Source organism: Cottoperca gobio, chromosome 5 (genome assembly GCF_900634415.1).
Source record: "Cottoperca gobio chromosome 5, fCotGob3.1, whole genome shotgun sequence".
Taxonomy (NCBI): domain Eukaryota; kingdom Metazoa; phylum Chordata; class Actinopteri; order Perciformes; family Bovichtidae; genus Cottoperca; species Cottoperca gobio.
Genome location: NC_041359.1, coordinates 11263095 through 11283607, shown reverse-complemented (window position 1 = coordinate 11283607; position 20513 = coordinate 11263095). Strand labels below are relative to the sequence as shown.

The 20513-nt window shown below is 41.6% G+C and overlaps 1 protein-coding gene across 3 annotated transcripts in view; it reads right to left on the bottom strand.

Moving 5' to 3' along the window:
* LOC115008436 (tensin-2-like) overlaps window positions 1-18953 on the bottom strand; it is a 30117-nt gene extending 11164 nt beyond the window's left edge. For all 3 annotated transcript variants that reach the window (XR_003832293.1, XM_029432042.1, XM_029432043.1), the window contains exons 1-6: window positions 18602-18953; window positions 10670-10775; window positions 10506-10543; window positions 689-721; window positions 552-601; window positions 189-372 (exon numbers count right to left, since the gene is read on the bottom strand). Coding sequence is in view for 2 of the 3 variants with exons in the window: in XM_029432042.1 (XP_029287902.1) it covers window positions 189-372; window positions 552-601; window positions 689-721; window positions 10506-10543; window positions 10670-10775; window positions 18602-18724 (534 nt within the window). In the remaining variant the exon portion in view is untranslated. The remainder of the gene's footprint in view (window positions 1-188; window positions 373-551; window positions 602-688; window positions 722-10505; window positions 10544-10669; window positions 10776-18601) is intronic.
* Between the last annotated feature and the right edge of the window lie 1560 nt (window positions 18954-20513).

Genomic DNA, 20513 nt, shown 5'->3' with positions numbered 1-20513 from the left:
AGTCCCTGTGAATGACAAATACAGACTAAAAATAACCATTTGGGATAGTTACACAAATATACAAATAAAACCTGTTTAATAAGTTTTAATAAAACCTTTAATAGCAGCCATGCCCTTATTATTCAGCCCCTTTAGACCAATTACAACATTTAGTTTATATTCCTTATTTCTTCAGTTTTATGACTAACCAGGAACTTGTCTTGGTGCTTGGATTTCAGCATGGAGGCCACTTCCTGTAGGTTTCTGCGGTACCGCTGCTCCTCCAGGTCCGGCAGGAAGAAGACAGAGATGATCCTCTCCGTGATGTAGGTGAGGTCAAAGTCATAGTGGCGCTCCATCACATTCTCCATCACTTGTTCCAAACTTTTACTCCTGGACATTGTGGGAGTTTATTGTTTTAGTTCAGCCAAAACAACCATTAAGGCGATTAAGACAGTCATAGTTTAAGCTCCTATTGTTTATTTTATTGTGCATTCTATTTCTGTGTATTCATTTTGCATATCAAATATAATATTTTTTTTGTTTGATGTGTGATTCAGGCTTTTTGGTACCTTGGTAGGGAGCCTCTCTTCTTCTGTGGTGTAGATTTAGTGGAGCCGTGCTGAGAAACAATCAGAAAAGAGTAACTCTACTGTGATGATCGCATTACATGATATAAAACTACACACACACACACACACACACATACCAGGTCTGATGTTGAGGCACAGGTGGGAGTCACCTGAAAGGAAATGAGCACATGGTGTTTTTTGGAGCAGTCACAAAACCATATGCAGACACACACGCACACACTGGGAATGAACCAACACATGCCAAGTCATGTGTTGGTTTTAAACTGTCTTGGTCCTGCTCCAGCAGCGCAGATGAAGGGATGGAAGGATGGAGGGATGAGGAGGAAGGAAGAAGAGCTGACAGGGGAGGATGGTAAGATTCATTCTCACTCTCTCTCTGTCATATGCTGCAGCTCAGTTAAAGAAGATGCTGTCAGCACAGATCTGGCTGTTCCACATGATGAGTTTCTGATGCATGATGTCAGGCACACACACATACACACACATACATACACACAGACCGGTGCACACTAACAGACACACATATAGTTAAACAAGCGCCTCCACGCATGTCTACCGAACTGTAAAGGACTTGAGGACATTGTAATAATTTCTTTGAATTCTTCTTTCATACACTGTTTAATCTAATATTTATTGTGCTGAACAGGCAGTTAAATAAGAAGTAGTGCTCAGTATAATACGAGATACTCAATAAAAATGATTGATTGTGGTTTTGCCTTGTAAAGAAGGAGAAGAAGAGGAGTGAGAGAGATCAGGTTTACTGGAGGAAGTCTCTACATGTGGCGTGCAGTCCTTGTACTCTGCTGGTGTGCCAACAGTACGTTTGCCAAAACCACAAACACACATATACACAGAAAAAGAGAGCGAAAGAGGGAGAGGGGGAAGCTGAGGTCATTCAAACAGGCTACAGCCACTACTTCTGGATTGTTTATTATGAGGATAACAGTTGACCCTGAAGTGACAAGCTGGTAAAAACTAGTACTACTAGTAGTGTCAGTGCATGTGTTACTTTCCAGACTCATTTGATGAAGTAATTTACAATGCAAATCCCATCAAACTATTAAAAACAACACGAAATGCATTAATAACACAACCTAACGTACGGAAAACGATGGAAATGGGCTGAGACTACTGGCTCCGACTGGCAGGTGACACCCTGTCAACCTTTGACCTTTGAACTGTTCCATGAGCTTGACTGACAGCTGAGCTGTCCTCTGTGGCTGAGTGCTGGCCAGTGCTGACAGGTGTCAGGCAACAGGTTAACAAGTCAAATGCCTGCAATCACAATGATCTACAACTCAGGAAAACAACAGCGACTGTGCACAAATAAACTCAAACTACATGTTGACAGAACAAGCCGAGGTACGATCATTACCGTAGGACATTTTCAATATTACAATTAGAATTTTCATTGCTTTTAGATTGATGTCACAACTTCCAGATATATGTTGGTTTTAAGGTCTAATTTGTAAACCATCCCTGCTCTATCTTTGACAAAAATAAAAGGATCAATTGCTCACTACGAATGATTGTCAAGCAAGTTTTGAACCGATCTCCGGATACATGTTATTGTGAGGTTATTTGATTTCAGTCCCTCACAGTCGAGGTTGATTTGTTTTTGTCTTTGTTCAGTAGATGCAGAATGGCTGCGTGTCATTAAGGCAAATCATGTCATCATGTCGGCAACGCCAACGTGACATGAAATAACATAGAAGCTGAGGCAACCATGAAATCAGAAAGTGTCTGTATCTCAGAAACTACAAGGAGCACAATCAAGTATTTGGTATCTATGAACTCATAACAAGTTGAATATTAAAGATATGTACACACATGCGGCGTAAAAAAATAGTTCGAATGAATGAACACAATGTTAGCGTTTTTCCTCATTTTTCAAAGATCCTGACTTTGACTATTAATAAAAGTGTGATTTCTTATGTGATCTAAACATTTCAAAGTATACTGAAAGATATTTGCCGAAAGTATATCCGTACCAGACTTCAGATTTAGGACCAATCAGAACAAATGTTTTTCATTTTAATACTAAATATAGTCTTTGGGCACAAATGGGAGACAAATGTCTGTTTAGAAGGTTTACAATTAATATTAGAAATCTATTTGATTTGTTCCTAACTGGCTAAATCTTGCAAAACAAACAATAAAGTAATTTATGTTTTGTATTGGCATTAGTGTCAATGAGTTCCTGAATTAAATAGAACATGACTAATCATGTATCTTCAGTTCATTTAAATGTATTTAGTGTATTTCCAAGATAAGAGCAATGGTCCCTTGGAACATTACATAGAAGATGGGCTTTCTATTACATAGCATACAACCCAATAACAGCTTTCTTATTTCATTGCACACACACAGACAGGAGATGGCAAACAACATTACAGAGGGGGCACAGAGGAGACAGAGAGTTTAGGAGAGAGTGACGGGGGAAAGAAGGAAACATAAACAGACATGTGATCCAGGGAGGAATGAGTAAAATGAGGAGTGAAGGGGAAAAGGGAATGCTGTAATTGGTTACATACTGACAACCGATTTATTTAGTTAATAATAATTGTTATTTCTCAGGGACTTTAGTCAATCGGTTCTTTTCGCATTCCACCACAGCACAAGCCTAATCCGTACTTTCCAGTGTGGTAATGTACAACGACACAAACACGTTACAGTAGGAAATGAAAGAAGACTCAGAAGCCATAGGGGAGAACTCTTTTCTTAATAGGCTTAATAATGGTAGTTAAGTGGATAAAGTGGTCGGCTCCAGGAAGGAACAGTAGGAGACATGACACAACATGCACATGTGTAAACACAAACATACAAACACACAGACACACACACACACACACACACACACAAGGCAAGGGTTGAACCGACATGCAGCATAAAGGCAGAGGAGGAAAACATCGGAGTCAACAGGAAGCAATTTACAACAGGATGTCAGCGCTGGTCAACCTAGGTTCACACACGCTCATGCAGAGACAAATACACATACACACACATGCAGAGTGTGTACACATGTCTTTGGTGGCTCTGCCAGCCTCAGGGTCTTCATTAATGCATGTGGACGGTACGCTGGAGCCACTGGGAGCGGAGCCATCTGGTTTAGTTTGTCCTGTTCATCAGCTCGCATTTACTGAGGTGCCAATGACAGCACTCGATCCCATCCTCAGGGACGGACTGACTGTTTAGTCTAATGGACTGGAGGCCTTGTTCATCAAGTAACACTTTTCATTTATGTATTAAATCAGAAATGTCAAAGATCATTATTTTTTGCATGATCATAGTATATTTTAATTCCCATAGCTGTAATACATTTAAATCTTTTATATAGTGCATTATCCATTAACTGTCCTGAGGTATAGGCAGATATAATACATTACAAGCTGGTTATAAGTCACGGCCGGCTCCAGTTTTATATTGAACCGAGAGAAACGAGGCCGCTAAATCTACGAACGTAAATACATGTGTTTGCAGAAAATTCTAAATACTTTGAGGACATTATCTTGGGCTCTGGGAAATGTTTTATTACGTGCATTTACAGCCAATCTAATCTACAAATTTGATTGATTTGATTAACCAGCATTAATCTTCAGAGTTTAACAGTGGATCTTGATTAAGATTTTCCTGGCTGTTCTTCAACAGAGTGACTGTGGCATGAATCTTAAAGTTGTCACTGCCACATCTTGAATCATCACTCATATTCCATGGAGAGGAAATCCAACAGATCTGCAGAAACAGCTGAGTCAGTTGCGGAGAAGCGGGAGATAAAATGTGAATGTTTGAGACTCGGGCGTCGGTATGTTGTCCAGGAGGAGCGAGTTTCATTTTTTACAGTCGACTCAGAGCTGACATCACACTGTGGAGAGGGAGAAGTGAGTAAGCCTTCCCGTTTGAAAGTGGAAAAGCAAAATAGCCACGGCTTATTCCAAGTTCCATAGCCTCACAAAAAGACACTGGCCAAAGTCCACTGAAAGCTAAATAAAACTCTGAGGTTTTTAGTTTTTTTTGCACAGACTGTTAACATTGCACCCAGGGTACAAGAGAGCAAATTTAGGAGTGGCTGTGACTTAGGAGGCTTCACATGAAAGTATGGCATCCCAGCTCTTTCTTCTCTCATTACCACTCTGCCTTTCTTCTGTTTTGTCTCTTTCTTTGATCCCTAATTTCTGCATTCTGTCACTCCCCTCTGCTCAGCCCGCTCCTGCTCACTCACACTGTCTCTCTTTACTTTCAGTGCCTGGGGACAGGATGACCACAATCATCCCTGCCGTGAGATACAAGTATGTGCTCCCCCTGAATAAACAACATCAGATGACACCTCGATGAGCATCACGCATAGTCGGGGCATGTCACTATGTCACTGGCTCTGGAGAAGAAGGGAACAAGAGGAAGCACGATAAAGGGTTCAAAGCAAAATTTGTCCAGGGAGTGGAGATATCGACGGAGATTAGAGAGGGAGAAAAAGGCAACAGGAAGGAGGAAAGAGGAGGAGAGGCAAACAGAAAGCAAGAGTGAGTGCTGGATGGGAGAGAGATGTCAACAGCTGAACATGCTGACCACTGACACACAGCAGAGAGATTTCACAGAGCTATTTTGATAGAGCTCCTTATTTTAGACCATACGTCCCTCAGAACACTTAAAGGCTCATTTTGTCTATTTGCCCATCAGTCATCTCACAAATCCACTTGTGGCGGCAACAGCAGCAGCAGTGACATTTTCAAGAGATCTACCAATGGGTCTGTACCACAACCCTATGTCCAACTGCATCATGGCAACACACATTTGTATTTGGCCCTGGGCGACAACAACATTACACACCCAACAAATAACACACATTTATCACAACCTACTGTCTATAGGTGTGTGACCTACAGATGCAACTTTTAAGACCCATCTTAAACGATGGCATAATGCTTGTGTTGAATTGTATATTTATATTCGTATATTGTTACTTGTAATGTTTCTGCATTTTATGCTAACTCTGGCTTGTTTACATCTTGTATTTTTATACTGATACTGCATCTATCAACTAAATGAATAACAGTAAAATTACACATATCCGATTCATCATCTGACTCTCAAAAGAAATGTATTATAAATGATGCTTAGATAAGCTCCAATTGTTTTAAAGACATGCCAAAAAATAGGAGCTGTATAATTCCTGGAATATTAAACAAGGTTTGCAGTGCACATATCAGCTGAGGCGCTCAGGAAATGAAAAGCAATGAGTAAATGTAAACAGTGTGCATGTATCCGTGTGTGTGCGTGTGTGTGTGTGTGTGTGTGTGTGTGTGTGTGTGTGTGTGTGTGTGTGTGTGTGTGTGTGTGTGTGTGTGTGTGTGTGTGTGTGTGTGTGTGTGTGCACTATCCCTGTAATACTTAATTATTGATAGGAAGAGTAAAGCAGTAAAATGAAATTTGCCACGATAATTATTTGTACACAGTGCACCATGCTGGTGTCTGGCATATAAATAGCAACAACAATGTGACCACCTTGATGAAGTTACACAGATGTTCATCTGGCAGAATGTTCTATCCAAAACATCCACTTCAACCTCCATCCCATTGAGTTCTCCATCTCTATCGACTGGAAGCTGTTGCTACCTTCCCATTGCTGTGCCATGACACACCGAGCTACCGCAGGACAGCACGTCCACCCGGTCGCCCGTGGTGAGACACGACCAGAACAGCAGAGAAACACTTGTTGCCATGTTGCTCCAGACACCTGATAGGAGAGAAGCCACAGAGCTTCACATCTGGCCAAGAGCTAAAGCAATAAATGAGCTGATATTAGCATACTGCAGATATTTCGCCAAGTAACAAGAAATACCAACATTTGAGATATTTTTAAAACTGCTCCAGCTCCAGTGCCGCTAATCAGGACGTATGGACTAACACTAGTACGTACAACACTTGCATATTACACAAGCACATATTCCATAAAGAATCATAATTGCTTTATCAATTCATAACTCAGCATGAAACATTAGCAGAACAACTGGTGTGTGTGAGCAGACACTGCAGCCATCTGTATTTCACTACGCAACATTAGGATCCAGATGATGTTAGGACAGCTGACTGTGTCAGCCATTTGTCTCTGTCAGGTGCCCTTTGGTCTCAGATGATTGTCTGTACACAATACTCAACACAGACAGTGTTTACATTAGATACAGTAGATATGGAAAATGCATTATTACAGAAGCGTATACGGCTTACACAGAGTACACAGTACAAACGTTGATAAAATTAAAAGCAAGTAAACTTCTTCATACAGATCGATGCACGCTGGTGTATGCAGACACTTGCAACTGTACACACAAGCAGACAATCTCCCCAAAACTGTTTTTCACAACTTTGGCACTTTTACTACATTTTACATTTGCAGGCATCTATAGAAGCATACAGAATAGGGTTTAGATACAGCTTCCGTAATTTACTAACCTGCACATATACTGAACTATCTCATTAAAAAGTAAATCTTTCAGTGTCTAGCATTAAAAATTAAAATCTGTGTATTTTTTAGTAGGTCACAGCAGGAGTCTCTGCTTCATTTTCTGCACTTGCTTTAATCACAGTAAATTAAATCCTCTTTCTGGGCAAAGCAAGAGCTCTCTGGCTACAGCTTTAATGGAATAATATGCACAATCACATGCTGCATTATCAGAGCAAACACTGCGAAGAGGCTTTAAGGTTGTTAGATTGCAACTCAGTAGGAAAGAAAAACACACAAAGTGCATGAAAAGTCAAAGCTGCTGTGCTGAATATATATGAATAAACGAACCCCAAAGCTTCACTCAGTAAATACAGAGCGTGTTTTTACCTCTCAACAAGCAGCTCCAGTCTTTCCCTCTGCCTCTGAGCAGTCCTGTCTGTAGAGTGGGATACACCACCTCCCTCTCTCCCTCTCATACGAGTGCTCTGCTCACTCTCTCTTTCACCAACTCTCTTTGCCTCCCTCCCTCTCTCACGATAACACACACACTCCCACTGTGCCAGCAGCATATAAACATAGCTTTCCCCTCTCGCTCTGCCTGTGTCATACGCAGAGAGGCCAGTAAAAGCACCTCGACTGTGCGAGTGCTTTCCCTTGCATGTGCACTCACACACACACACACACACACACACACACACACACACACACACACACACACACACACACACACACACACACACACACACACACACACACACACACATCAATATACACCACATGCATACACTGGGCAGCCCTGCAGAGTGCTGATGTCCAGTGACCTCTCCAGTGGCCTGAGGCTGAGGGAGAGATGACAAGTGGCAGCAGTACAAAGAGGCAGAAGTAGATGGGCTGCACAAAGGATGCAAAACAAACAACTAGGGGTGACTGTTATGGAGATGGAACTAAGCGGGCATAACACACTGATGAAAGCATTTAAGACTTGAAAAGAAGACAGGAAATGGCACAGAGAAGCTGTAACTGTGACTATAAAACATCAGGAATAAAAACAAAAGATGATGACAGTGAGACGCAAGAGATGAAAGAAGTGAAAAAATAATATGTTGACATATGAGCAGCACATAGGAACACACAGTGAGAGCATAGCGTGACATGAAGCAGACAGCAATTTGCAGCCTTGACCCAACGTTCCCCTTTATTTATGAATAACCCAAAATGGGACTGATTACACACACACACACACACACACACACACACACACAGTCTGCCTCCCCAGCTGCCTCTCAATTATTTGCGTCACCCCCCCTGCCCCATGATCACTCACTGGGCCAGGCATCTACGGCACTCTTGTTATTTTCTATATTTACCCGCTCAGACTTCTCCTATCCAGATTGATCATCGTCCTGTGTGACGATGTTGAGTCTCCTCCACAGCGCGTGCCTCTCCTGCAGCTACCAAGAGTTGTTTTTGGCTATTGCCGTAGTGACCAGGGGGACGAGTATGACACAAATAATAATCCTCTTTTAATACATGCTGCTAAGGCACAACAGCTGGTAGTGCCCAGTTGAACACTATTATAGTGTGTGTGTGTGGGTGGAGGAAGAAAACTTCCCCCCCCTGTCATAAATCCCACAGGATTTAAGATGACACCGAAGAAATAAAGGCGATGTGCAGTTGTGCTGTGTTTTTGTGCTGTTGCACAGTGAGGCACAACAGCACAGTTACAGCAAGGTCGTGAGTCCACTCAGTGTTGTGTGACACTGAGCTGCTGTGAGCGGGGTCACAGGAGAGCAGAGGCAGCTACTGCCAATGGTTAGAAATAAGCTGTGGACAGAGAGGGAGCTTCTCTCCTGTACAGCCTAAACAGCACAAACATGTCCACTTATGATCAAAGAATCCACTGAAAACCAACAAAGATTAGGCTCCTTACTCAAAACACAATCAGCCTCATCTGTTGAGGTCACTGTCTTTGTGCAAAATTGTGTCCCTGCTTCCTCTATGGGGAATTTTACCTTGTACGATTGTTTAACTGCAGTGCAAAAATGTTGACAAGGAGGTATTTTTCTTTGATTTTAACGAGTAAACAACAACACCTCACATTTACCACCGATGCGTGAAAATGTTCTGCAATTGAGGTCCATTGCAAAGTGTTTTCAGCTCTTTCTTTTCCTCTTTGCGAAGTTCAATTCTATCCTAGATCTGCAATTTAAGCAATTTAATGCGAACATTATTGCTCATACACTGTGATGTACAACATATATGATAATATGATTTATTTCACACACTTCATACATTAGATGTGAATAGTATGGAGTGTCAAAGGTTACAGTCATATTGCCCTGAAAATATTGCTGCAAACACAGAGAAGTGAGTTAAACAGAAAGAGATATGTAGTGAAAAAGAGGGAATGCCTTGAGCAACAAATCCTAAAACAATTAATAAACAATCTGTGCAAGGGTTGAGATCATTTAATTTGTTTCAATGCAGTTCTGCTGGCTTCAAGCGTTTCAGTAATGCCACTAAAAACATTGACACAAGTTGGATTCATTTAACCAAAAGCATGACAAATCATTTTCTTCACCTTGTTTCCAGAAGAAATTTCCTGATAAGCAGTTACCATGTACAATTCTTGCTATGTTAAAGCCATACATACATACATACATACATACATACATACATACATACATACATACATACATACATACATACATACATACATACATACATACATATATACATACATACATACATACAGTACATACATCTTGTCCTCATTATTAGTAGTTAGTATTTCTCAGGGCTGTCAGGGACACTGTTAGGTAATTCAATGGATATTCTATTCCTCAAAACAGTGTTTGAGCTATTTCTTTCCCCTTTTCCAACTAACAGACCATTGGAGGATTGTTCATTAGAAAGTGTAGCTTCCAGTTGTCCCAACCCAGTTCAGTTCTGTACTTTACTTTCTTTTAACTACAGAAAAAGGTCCCCGCTACTCATCTATTAGAGCCAGACAGAAAGGCACACAGACCTCTGCAAGGTGCCATCTCCCTGAGCAATACTGCTTCTTTTGATTTCTCATCCTCTGACCCACACTGAGACAGCTCACAGCTCACTACTGCCCCCCTCTGATCAGCCGAGGAGGACTTCTCACAGACAATGCAAATGAGTATCAGAATGCTGTGTAAAATGTTATTCTTTGATTAGCATAAATGCTTAATATCCAGCTGTATAAGACAGTCACTGAGACTTCCCCGGTGTTTGAGGACTATCAGGAGCTCCTGCTATGCCGTGTTAACACATGACTGAATTACTCATAGCAACCTGGCTGGTTGCAGGTCAGGGGGTGGGGTGGCCTTTTTAAACCAGACATCTAGGTCAGTGCACATGGCTTACTCCACTTAAGACTCATATCGTATTAACATCTGAACCTCTGACACAGGAGCACAATTTGCTAATGACAGGAGGAAGGTAAAGTGAGGAAACGCACGGCTTACCTTGGCTTCACATGTCTTGTGAACTGCAACGTTGCACTCTGCACACAGAGAGGAGAGTACATGAGAGACAGAGAGAGCACAGTCAGGGTGAGCTCGTCTATGTCAGGTCTAGGTGTGTATCCATGCTTGTGTCTTTGCATGACCTGACTGAGACTTGGACTCACCCTTGCAGAAAGCCCCGGGGTTGTCGATGCTCTGCTTGCACACATTGCACACCCTTTTCCTCTTGAAGCTCTTCTCTGTGAAGATGTGGCTTCTTGCTTTGGCGAGCTGCAGGCATAAAAATAAATAGAATTAATCAAGAAGTGAAAACAATAAATGCTACTGCTCAAAGGAAGGCAATCATTGAAAATAACAATCACTTGTGTGGTTGTGACATGTTCAGCTTTAGCAGTTTTCCCGTGTGTCTCAAGGCATATTATCTCAGCTTTAGACGGTCACTGTCCCCTGTCTGGCGGCTGTCAGTACAGATGTGCGCATGGTTCAGTGACACACCAGCATGAGCACTGATGCCCTACCTGCTGTACATTCAGCTTCCTCAACTAAAAGCTCCTTTCAGTCATATCACGCTGTGTTTTAAGACATCCTGTTGTCTCGTCTTTTAACTTGTCCTCATTCTGTCTCAGTCTGTAGGGGAACTAAGATGATGAAAAACAAGCAGCCTGCTGTGATGCTACCTTCCTCTAATGTGCTGCATGGTCACATGTGAGCTAAATGTTATTGAATGGTGGAACATGGTGTTTATTGTTGCAGTATTGTCATTTGGGATGCTGTTAGCTTTCTTCAGGTCCTTAGGTGTGTCTGTCTGTCCAGGCTGAAATATCTTTAGCATCTTGGTTTAGCATGATATTTGGTAGGCTACAGACATTCATGTTCCCAAGAGGATCAATTATACATTTGGTGACCCCCTTTTCCTGTTGGTGCAAACATCAGGTCAGAATGTTCAATTTTGAGAGATTGCCTCAACGTGGAAACAGCTGAGCTGCTGGCTAACAGAGAGACTGAACATTCAAGCAAACCCAAACCAGGTTTGTAACCAACACTATTAGTCAAATACTGTGACTGTCTAATATTTTACATTTTCCTTTCAACACTGGATCACCATGGCATCTGTGTACACACATGGGCTTCTCCGGGCAAAGTAAATAAAGAGACAAAGGTAACTGTCTTTCTAAATTGTTGAACTCAAATCTCTCCTGATACTATTAATAGTATTATTGGCTGAAAGGTTTGATATATTAAAAATACCCTAAATAAACAGATGACATTTAAATGATAGAGAAGATATGAAAACAAAGCTTTAACCATTAACCATGGAGAAAAACCCTCAAAATGCATGTCTTTGCACACACACACACACACACACACACACACACACACACACACACACACACACACACACACACACACACACACTCCCAGTGCAGGTATGTGTCCTTAAAAGCAAATAAATGTAGTGCCCTGAGTCATAATCCATGGATTTTTCTTTTTATAAAGCAATACTCAACTGTCCCAGTGAAAAGAAGGACAATATTTATAAAAAGCTATGGTAATGCCCTCCCAAAGCAATGCCTTCTGACAGCATCTGAAGCACATTAAACCATTAAATCTTTCCTTGAGCCGAGAAGAAGGAGGTGCCTGGAAACATCAGGAGGGTGATGCTGTTTGTACTGTAGGGTGTGTGTGTGTGTGTGCGTGTGCGTGTGCGTGTGCGTGTGCGTGTGCGTGTGTGTGTGTGTGTGTGAGGCAATGGAAGAGCCACAAACAGCGTACCTGCACACACTGGTGTTTCTTTTCCAGTTAAATGACTGGATGCATTTCTCCGGTCTTGAAAAAACATTTCTCAGCTTCGGCATTTTTTTTTACTTTTTCCGATGTCTGGGTTTTTCCGAACAGGAGGGGCATTGAATTTAACTCTGGAAGGTGAAGGTGCATGCACACTAAAACTCTCACAAACTATCCAACACCAGAGTTCTCCTACCATCTTGAATTGAGAGTGGAAGGAAACTAGTTCTATTAACCACAATGTATTATAAAACAGCCATGTTGCTCAAGAGGAGAGTACGTGGTCTAAATCCTTTATGACTGGAAATGTATAATTAATGTTTTATGTAGCCCCTGAGCTTTGTGTGATTGCATAATGTGAACGTAAATGCAGCTGATTCGCTCCGACTAAACTTCTCAACCCACAACAAAAGAACTCCATAGAATTTGTGACTTGCTTCTTTGAAAACAGTGAATTATTTTCCTGTTTAACATTCAATTCCTTAAGAAACTAATTCAATATATTTTCCCCTTTTCAGTTTTTAATCCACCTGCGACTTGTAAGTAATAGGCTGCTGGAAAGCTCTTCACAGCTTCATTAAGTATACAGTCAAACAGTACTTTAAAGGAAAAGTATGACATTTGGGGTATACACTTATTCCCTTTCTTAGATGAGAGGATTGATACAACTCCCATGTCCGTGCACTAAACATGAAGCTACAGCCTGGAGATAGTTAGCATAAAGCCTAGAGACTATAGTATAAAGACTAGGAACAGAGGTAGAGCAAGACTGGCTCATCCAAAGGTAACTGTGTTTTTCTATACATACGGTATATGAACCAATTGAGATACAACGTGTTCATCTTAAACCAGCAATAACTGATATTTTAGGTCACTCGTGGGCGGCGGAATAAAACTGTACACACCATCACATTTTAAGTTATTATGACAAACTTTTTAGAAAATAGTTGCCTATGTAGTCTAGCCTACAAATCCAGTAGTTACAGAGCAACATTATCCTTCATTTGGAGCGGTGTTTCTGTCCGCCTGGTCAATGTACGTCCAATATTCACTCTCGTTCAGCTCTGTGCTTGGTCTTTACCAATTTCTCTTTAGCTGTTAAATGATCCACTGTGTTCACCGGGTATAGTTGCTAACTGTGTCTGTCTACTGATTTGTGCTAAGCAGTTTTTAGAGTTTTTTTTGAAAACAGCTGCTGCAGCTGAAAACTACGCTGTGGAAGCGGTAAGAGCAAACCAAAATTGCAAAGTCGCGGCTGGTCAGTTAAACAATGAGCTGAAACTCTCTGTAAAGCCGAGAGGAGCTGCAGATTCAGGTGATAATTCTCTGTAGGTTTATCACTACGAGCAAGGCCTCTCACATGCCACATTGTTTTCACATTCTCATTTGATAGATTATCAACATGAAAATATTATTTATAGCTATTTAAGTATTAGTGAGGTGCTGATAGGAAGATGTTGCTATCTTTGGCCAGAGCCAGGCTAGCAGTTTACTCTTGTTTACAGTCTTTAAGCTAAGCTAACTGGCTGCTGCCAGTAGCTTCCTATTTAGCGTACAGACACAAGAGTGGTTTTGATCTCATCATCTAACTCTCAACAAGAGCAAATTAGTGAATTTCCCAAGATGTTCTTTAACTTTACAGTCAAAAAATCAGGGCATGCCAGCATTGGGGACCAAAGAAAGAAATAATATGGGTTTGTAAAACGGTTTGATTCTGTTAGCCACTGTTCAGAGAGTTACAGCAGATTAGCTGAACAATGTCTTGAGAACAATACCATAAAGCATAACTTGCATATGCTGCGATTTTATAGTCAAGAAGACTGCACCATGTTGTTATTGTAATGAGTGTCTGACGTCCCACAGTCGAGTGCACAGGGGACACACAGGCTGTTTAAAACTGTCGGATGGTTTTAAGGCATCATTATAAAATAAATTCACTATTGCATTAATCTTTTTAAATAATGTAATTCCTCTTCTTGTCTAATCTCCTAACAAAGCCCTCCCAGGTGGAACAACAGTATTTATTTTGATCACTGACCAGTACTCATCCGACTCTCACAGGCATGAGTGGGACACATTACCATTATGCTGCATGTATTGATCTTATAATCACAGCAGCAGAGTAACATTGGACTATTGACATGTCCTCTGCTGTTGTGATGAATGGAAGCTGCCATACACCATGGCATCCACTGAATGTGTTCAATCTAGGTCTCTCTGTGTGTGCACTAGCTTAAGTGTTAGAGTGTGTGTGTGTGTGTGTGTGTGTGTGCGTGTGTGTGCATGTGTGCGTATGGGGGTGGATTTAGGAAGAGAGACGATAGGCTAGTGAACTGGACAAAAAGAGAGCATGTGAGGGGAGAGGAGGATCATCTTCCCCTCCAGTCATTTACATTTTAAATGTTATTACATAACTGGTGTATTTTGGAGCCTGAATCGATTGGACTTATGTCTTGTCCCACTGAGTTGCTGTCACTTACACACATAAACCTGACCTGAGATCACCTGCAGGATAAAAAGTAGCCACTTGCTTCAGGTCAATGAAATTACAAGTGTTTCCATGTTTATACATGTATTTGGGTTTTGTGGCAGAGACAAATTGTAGAACAGTTGCATAAATATCACTCAAGTGTGGCTTTTATAGAGACATGACGTCCAAACAACTATCTCATGTTCAAATATCACCCATATAGGCTACATCTTATGATTAACATTAAAACAGTAAATTGAGTACATAAGGTTTGTGAACTCTTTCAAGAGACACACGTCTCAGATGACTACATTTCACTTAGGAAGAACATCATTTCATCAGATGTTGAATCCTCTTTATAAATACCCATCTTTTGATGCCAGTGTGTCCGTTTGAAGTCCAACCTAAAAACGCAGGATGAGCCAAGGGCACCGCCTGGTGGACAAATAGTAGCTTATCTTTGTGTTTAATGCCTTAATCATGAATGCAGACCTAGTGGTATTATGTGTTGCAACTGCTGCCACAAGATGACAAATGTCCCTTAAAATAAGTGAATCATGTCTTAATCCACGGACACACGCACATGTTTAAATCTCTTTATTCCATACCCCTTACTTTGGAAGTTTAAGGGACAGGCTGCTTTAATTATATACCTCAAATCAATCAGTTAAATCCCTGATTAATTCAGTTAATGACATTAAGGATTTCAGTGAATAGTTTCATGTTAAAGACACTCATTCTATGCAGTTTACCTTCAATTAAATATTAAACATTTGAAAAGGTTTTTAAAGTTGTTGTTTTTGCATAGGTAAGGGATTCTGTTAGCTGTGCTTACATCAAGTGTGATGAAAAGGTGTCTACAAATAAACAAATGAGGCTTTATCACAGCATGTCACCAGAGTTGTTAGCAGTAGGGTGGTTGAGTTAGCATTTAAGTTTGAGAAAATTGTTTGGTTATTATCTTTCCAATAATGACAAATGGGATCAAAGAGCAAGAGTCATTAAATTTAAAACCAACAAATTAAATGACTCATGGATCTCACTGTGGAGGGGTGTCTTTTTACATAATGGTGCTGCCCTTATGACACTTTTGTTCTTGCCCTCCATCTTCCCCTATCAGTACATTAGCAAACAGTAGGATGAGAAAGCAACAGTAAGTGTGTACCTAACATTAAGAGCATGTGCCGCATAATACAATACAATCACAATGATAGTATGTGTTTAATGCTTTATAATGTTTGGCATTTTAAGCCCTCACAAGGTGGAATATTGTTGATGATTTTTTTATTTGAACTGAATACAGATTGCATAAGATTGTACAGATATTTGTGACATTTATGTACCTTTGATACCAGTAAAAAGGAACTTCGTTTGAGCGGAAATACAGTCTCCAGAGGCTCACATGTCTATCGGCAGTGTTGCAGTTTTGCATTGCAGTATTAAAGAACCCCACCCCATTTTTTGCAGCCAAAGCCGATGTCACTCTCCAAGCATCTCTGACCACCGCAGAGAGCCCGAAGCACTTCCACTTGTAACATGGCGATGAGGAGACCGACCGAAGAATAAAGGATTTCTTTATGACTGAGACTGCATGCACTTTTTATTGCTGTGAGGGCAGCAGCCGTAGCTCTTTAAAGGGACATTTTCCTCCGAAATCCAAAATACATATTTGTCCTGTATGTGCTATTTATCGGCTTGTGGTGCTTAAAGCGCCAAAACATTGCATTGAAAAAACTCCACATCAGTCTCTTTCCAGAAATCACGACTCAAGATAATCCACAGACTTTGTTGTGAACAGTTTCATGTGGGAACTATTTTGAAACTCACACCAAAGCAATCTAGATGGATAAATAATACTACAGGTAAATGTGTATTTTTGATTTTAGGGTGAACTGTCCCTTTAAGAGTGTGATTCCAAAACAACTCAGAAAGGTTATTTAAATGTGTCTGAATGCATAAAACATACATTTTATAAAATGTATACATTGTGATAATTCATTCAAATAGTAAACGTATAGGCTACAGCTGCAACACACACACTAACACACACTGTAAATGAATACAGTATACAGTGACACACCCCCTCTGCACTAAATGCCTCGGATAACGTGAGAGTTTTTTTTCATTGACACCTCACTAGTGATGACATGCTGGAGAGGAGCCACAACCTCAAGCTTTGGGTAACACACACACACACACACACACACACACACACACACACACACACACACACACACACACACACAAACAACACACACACACACACACACACACACACACAACAACACACACACACACACACACACACACACACACACACACACGATCGACTCAGGAAAGGACGGGAGCAGGTGCCGAGCCAGGGGTATGCTCTAGTCCTGGCAGGGTATTTATAACCTGCATGAGTAGGGGCGTCACCTCTAAACAGCCATGAAAATGCTGAAAATAGGTGCGGGAATGAGTGTGTGTGTGTGTGTGTGTGTGTGTGTGTGTGTGTGTGTGTGTGTGTGTGTGTGTGTGAGTGTGAGTGTGAGTGTGAGTGTGAGTGTGAAAGAGAGACAGAGAAAAAAAACAGACACTACAATCAACATTAAGAACTCCTGGACTGTTTGCATGTATGACATATTAAATTCCTCTCCACTGCAGAGTCCACCCATTCAGTTGGGACTATGGTATCATATTTTGGCATGGTCAGATACGCACGCACAAGCGCACACACACACACACCCACACACACACACACACACACCCACACACACACACACACACACACACACACACACACACACACACACACACACACACACACACACACACACACACACACACACACACAATTAAGGCTTTAGGGGATTTGAAACCACATGATCTGATTGGAGTAATGATTTTGTTCCAGAAAGATCCAGAAGTTCACTGTGCAGCACCTCGCTGCAGCGTGTGAAAGTGACACTACTTGAAATAAATTTTCTTTCCCAATCTCTTTGTCTATTTACTCTGACATACAGCATGCCCGAGTGTGATTTACTCTGACATGTGAGAACGCACACATTCTGGTGCGTGGCCTTGGCGCTAAACCAACCGACACTTTTTATTTTAAGTCTCTATAAAAGTCCTCCTGAGGCTTTAGGGGGCTTGCTCCTAAATCCATACATGTTCCTAAATAGAGCCAGCCGCCAGGCAGACGGCGGGTCAGAACCGGACAGTAACATAAACCACTTCCTCTTGAACCTTGCCCCCCCAAGACATAATTAACAGGGATCAAGTGGATGGTCCACGACTGCCTGTATCTTTTCTTCCACATTCTTTGACACAGATCCAATTGTGACAAATTTATGAGGCCAAATAAATCAAACTTTTGACAAATGTCATTAACGTTACTCGTGCATGCAATTCATGCTTCTGATGCAGGCTCTAAATGGGACCTGCAAAAGACATGTTTATCCTTCGGTATGCGTGCATCTGCGGCACGAGATGCTTCTGTTCTATTTACCGCTGACAAAAACACAGAGGAGGAATATTTCGTAACAGAGAGGGAGAGAAAACTTCTTTGGATCTAATTTGGAAACGTAGTGGTAATTGTTTGGATTCCTTTGGTTAATGTTTTGTGACTAGTATGTGATGAATGTAGAGTATGATTAAACAAAGTTCAGCGTCTTATGCTGAGTCAAATGATAAACCCTATGCAGTATTTATTTGAAAGAACTGAATTTACATCACGCGGTTATCTTCAAACTCAAAATGCTCTTTCCCTTTAGCTACTAATGAACCCAACATACTCTATGATCATAAGCATGTACAACCAACATGTTTACAGTTCCCTACAGAGCAGTTATTCACTTACCTCGGCAAGTTGAAGGATTTCAGGATGCACCTCAGGGTCCGCCTTTATGGGGATTCCTCCTGTGTCAGTATCAGGTCCATGTTTCCTCATCCTGCTGGCGCTCTTGCTGTGAATGCACCCCATACTTCCAGCAGACACCTCTTTTACCTCCTATCTTTAATTTCCCTCAACTCTTCTTGGCTCCTTCCACAAAAGTGCTTTGTGTCCCCCACTTCTTCTCAGCGCTTCATGTTTTAGATGGGCCTCCTTATGTTTCTGCGAAAGCTAACGTCTTCCTCTCCAACATGCTCCTTCTTCTCCAGTGACTCCTCACACCTCTGCCCTTCTCGCTGACAACTTGTCGTGCCTTGAAATCCACCCCAGATGACTTTTTTCCCCCTCCTTTCCCACCTCTCCTCTTACAACCCCTCTTTCACCCCTCCAAAAAGTGTCACCAAGCACAGACCCTCCACTCTTTCCCCACACCTCTCCTCTTACACTCTTCCCTGTCCCTCGCTCCCTGCCTCTCCTCACTCTGAAAGCATGCAGGCATACACTCACCCCCTCCCCTCCCCCTTTCCACTTGCCAATACCTCCGTCTCTTCTCCTCTACAGACCCTCAAATGTTTCGCACGCCGCTCTCTCCCGCTCCACACTTACAGAGCCTTGAGTCTCCCCTCTCTCTCTCTCTCTCTCTTGCTGCATCAGGCTCTTCTTGCTGTCTCTCCATGGGGGAGAAGGGGGCAGCTGTTTTGCCTTGTTGATGTCAGGCCCTTCCCCTTTCCTTTGGCTTTACTTCAGCCCCTCTCACTCTCCTCTTCCTCATGGGGGAGTGATTAGATAGAGCTTCTTTCACACACGTCATCCCTCTAGACTCTGTAACTTTGCACATGAGAACATACTGTAGCATGAGTTGATCCCACTTCTCCTTCCTGTCAGCTTGTTGTGAGGAAGTGAGTACTTTTAACAGCTAGCCTGGGTTTTTAGTAAAAACAGGATATCTGCAGCTCCCTTGGTTGTGAAAATGCAGTTTGATAGGACACATGACACCAACATTACAGTAATGTCCTCTCTTTTATTCCCTCAGTCGCTTTTCACTGGTATGAAGACAATGATAGGCTCTGTGCTTAAATCTTAAATCTCCGCTTCTCACATCATTTAAATTCCTTCAGCTTTCTGTCTCTCTCTGCAACACACACACACACACACACACAACTGTATTTCCCAAAACTAGATTCTCCAGACAACATGCTGCTTTAAACTGGAGGTTTTAGGGTTGCGAGGGGAAAATCTCCAACAATAAGCCCTTTCTAAAACCATGTTTTTGGCCTCTGGTTAGACCATACAAAGCGGCCCTTGGTTTAAAGCGAGACAAATGTGTGGCTGTGAGCTAAATTAGGTGACAAAACCATCAACATGCATTAATAAGTGCATAAATACCACTTCACAGATGCCCCTGTATCATATATATTCTAGTGACGACATCAGCAGACACAGTGGAGTTGACCATGACAGATTATCTGTATTTAAAATGAATACATGAGGGCAAATTTCACTTGATACATCATCAAGGGACCTGAATGACGCAAATCTGAGTCATGTTGTGGCTTTAATTGGATGGAAGGACCCTCCTGTGTGGACCAGCTGCTGATTCACATGGCAACATGGGTGGGGGCTAATGGTGGTGGGTGGGTGGGTGGCTAGGCAGCAGAAACACACAAGTTTAAACTAAGAGTTTCAACCGCAGTAGAGAAGTATTCAGATCTCTACTGAAGGAGAGACACTGCAAGCGAAAACATTGTTAGTATGCACTGGTAAAGTCTATTGTTTCCATAACAAGTCTTATTTCAGACCAGTGGCAAGAAAACATCCAAACACACATTTCCGTGTTTATTTGACTAACTTTGTCTGTTAGCGTCCGTAGATTTCTCCT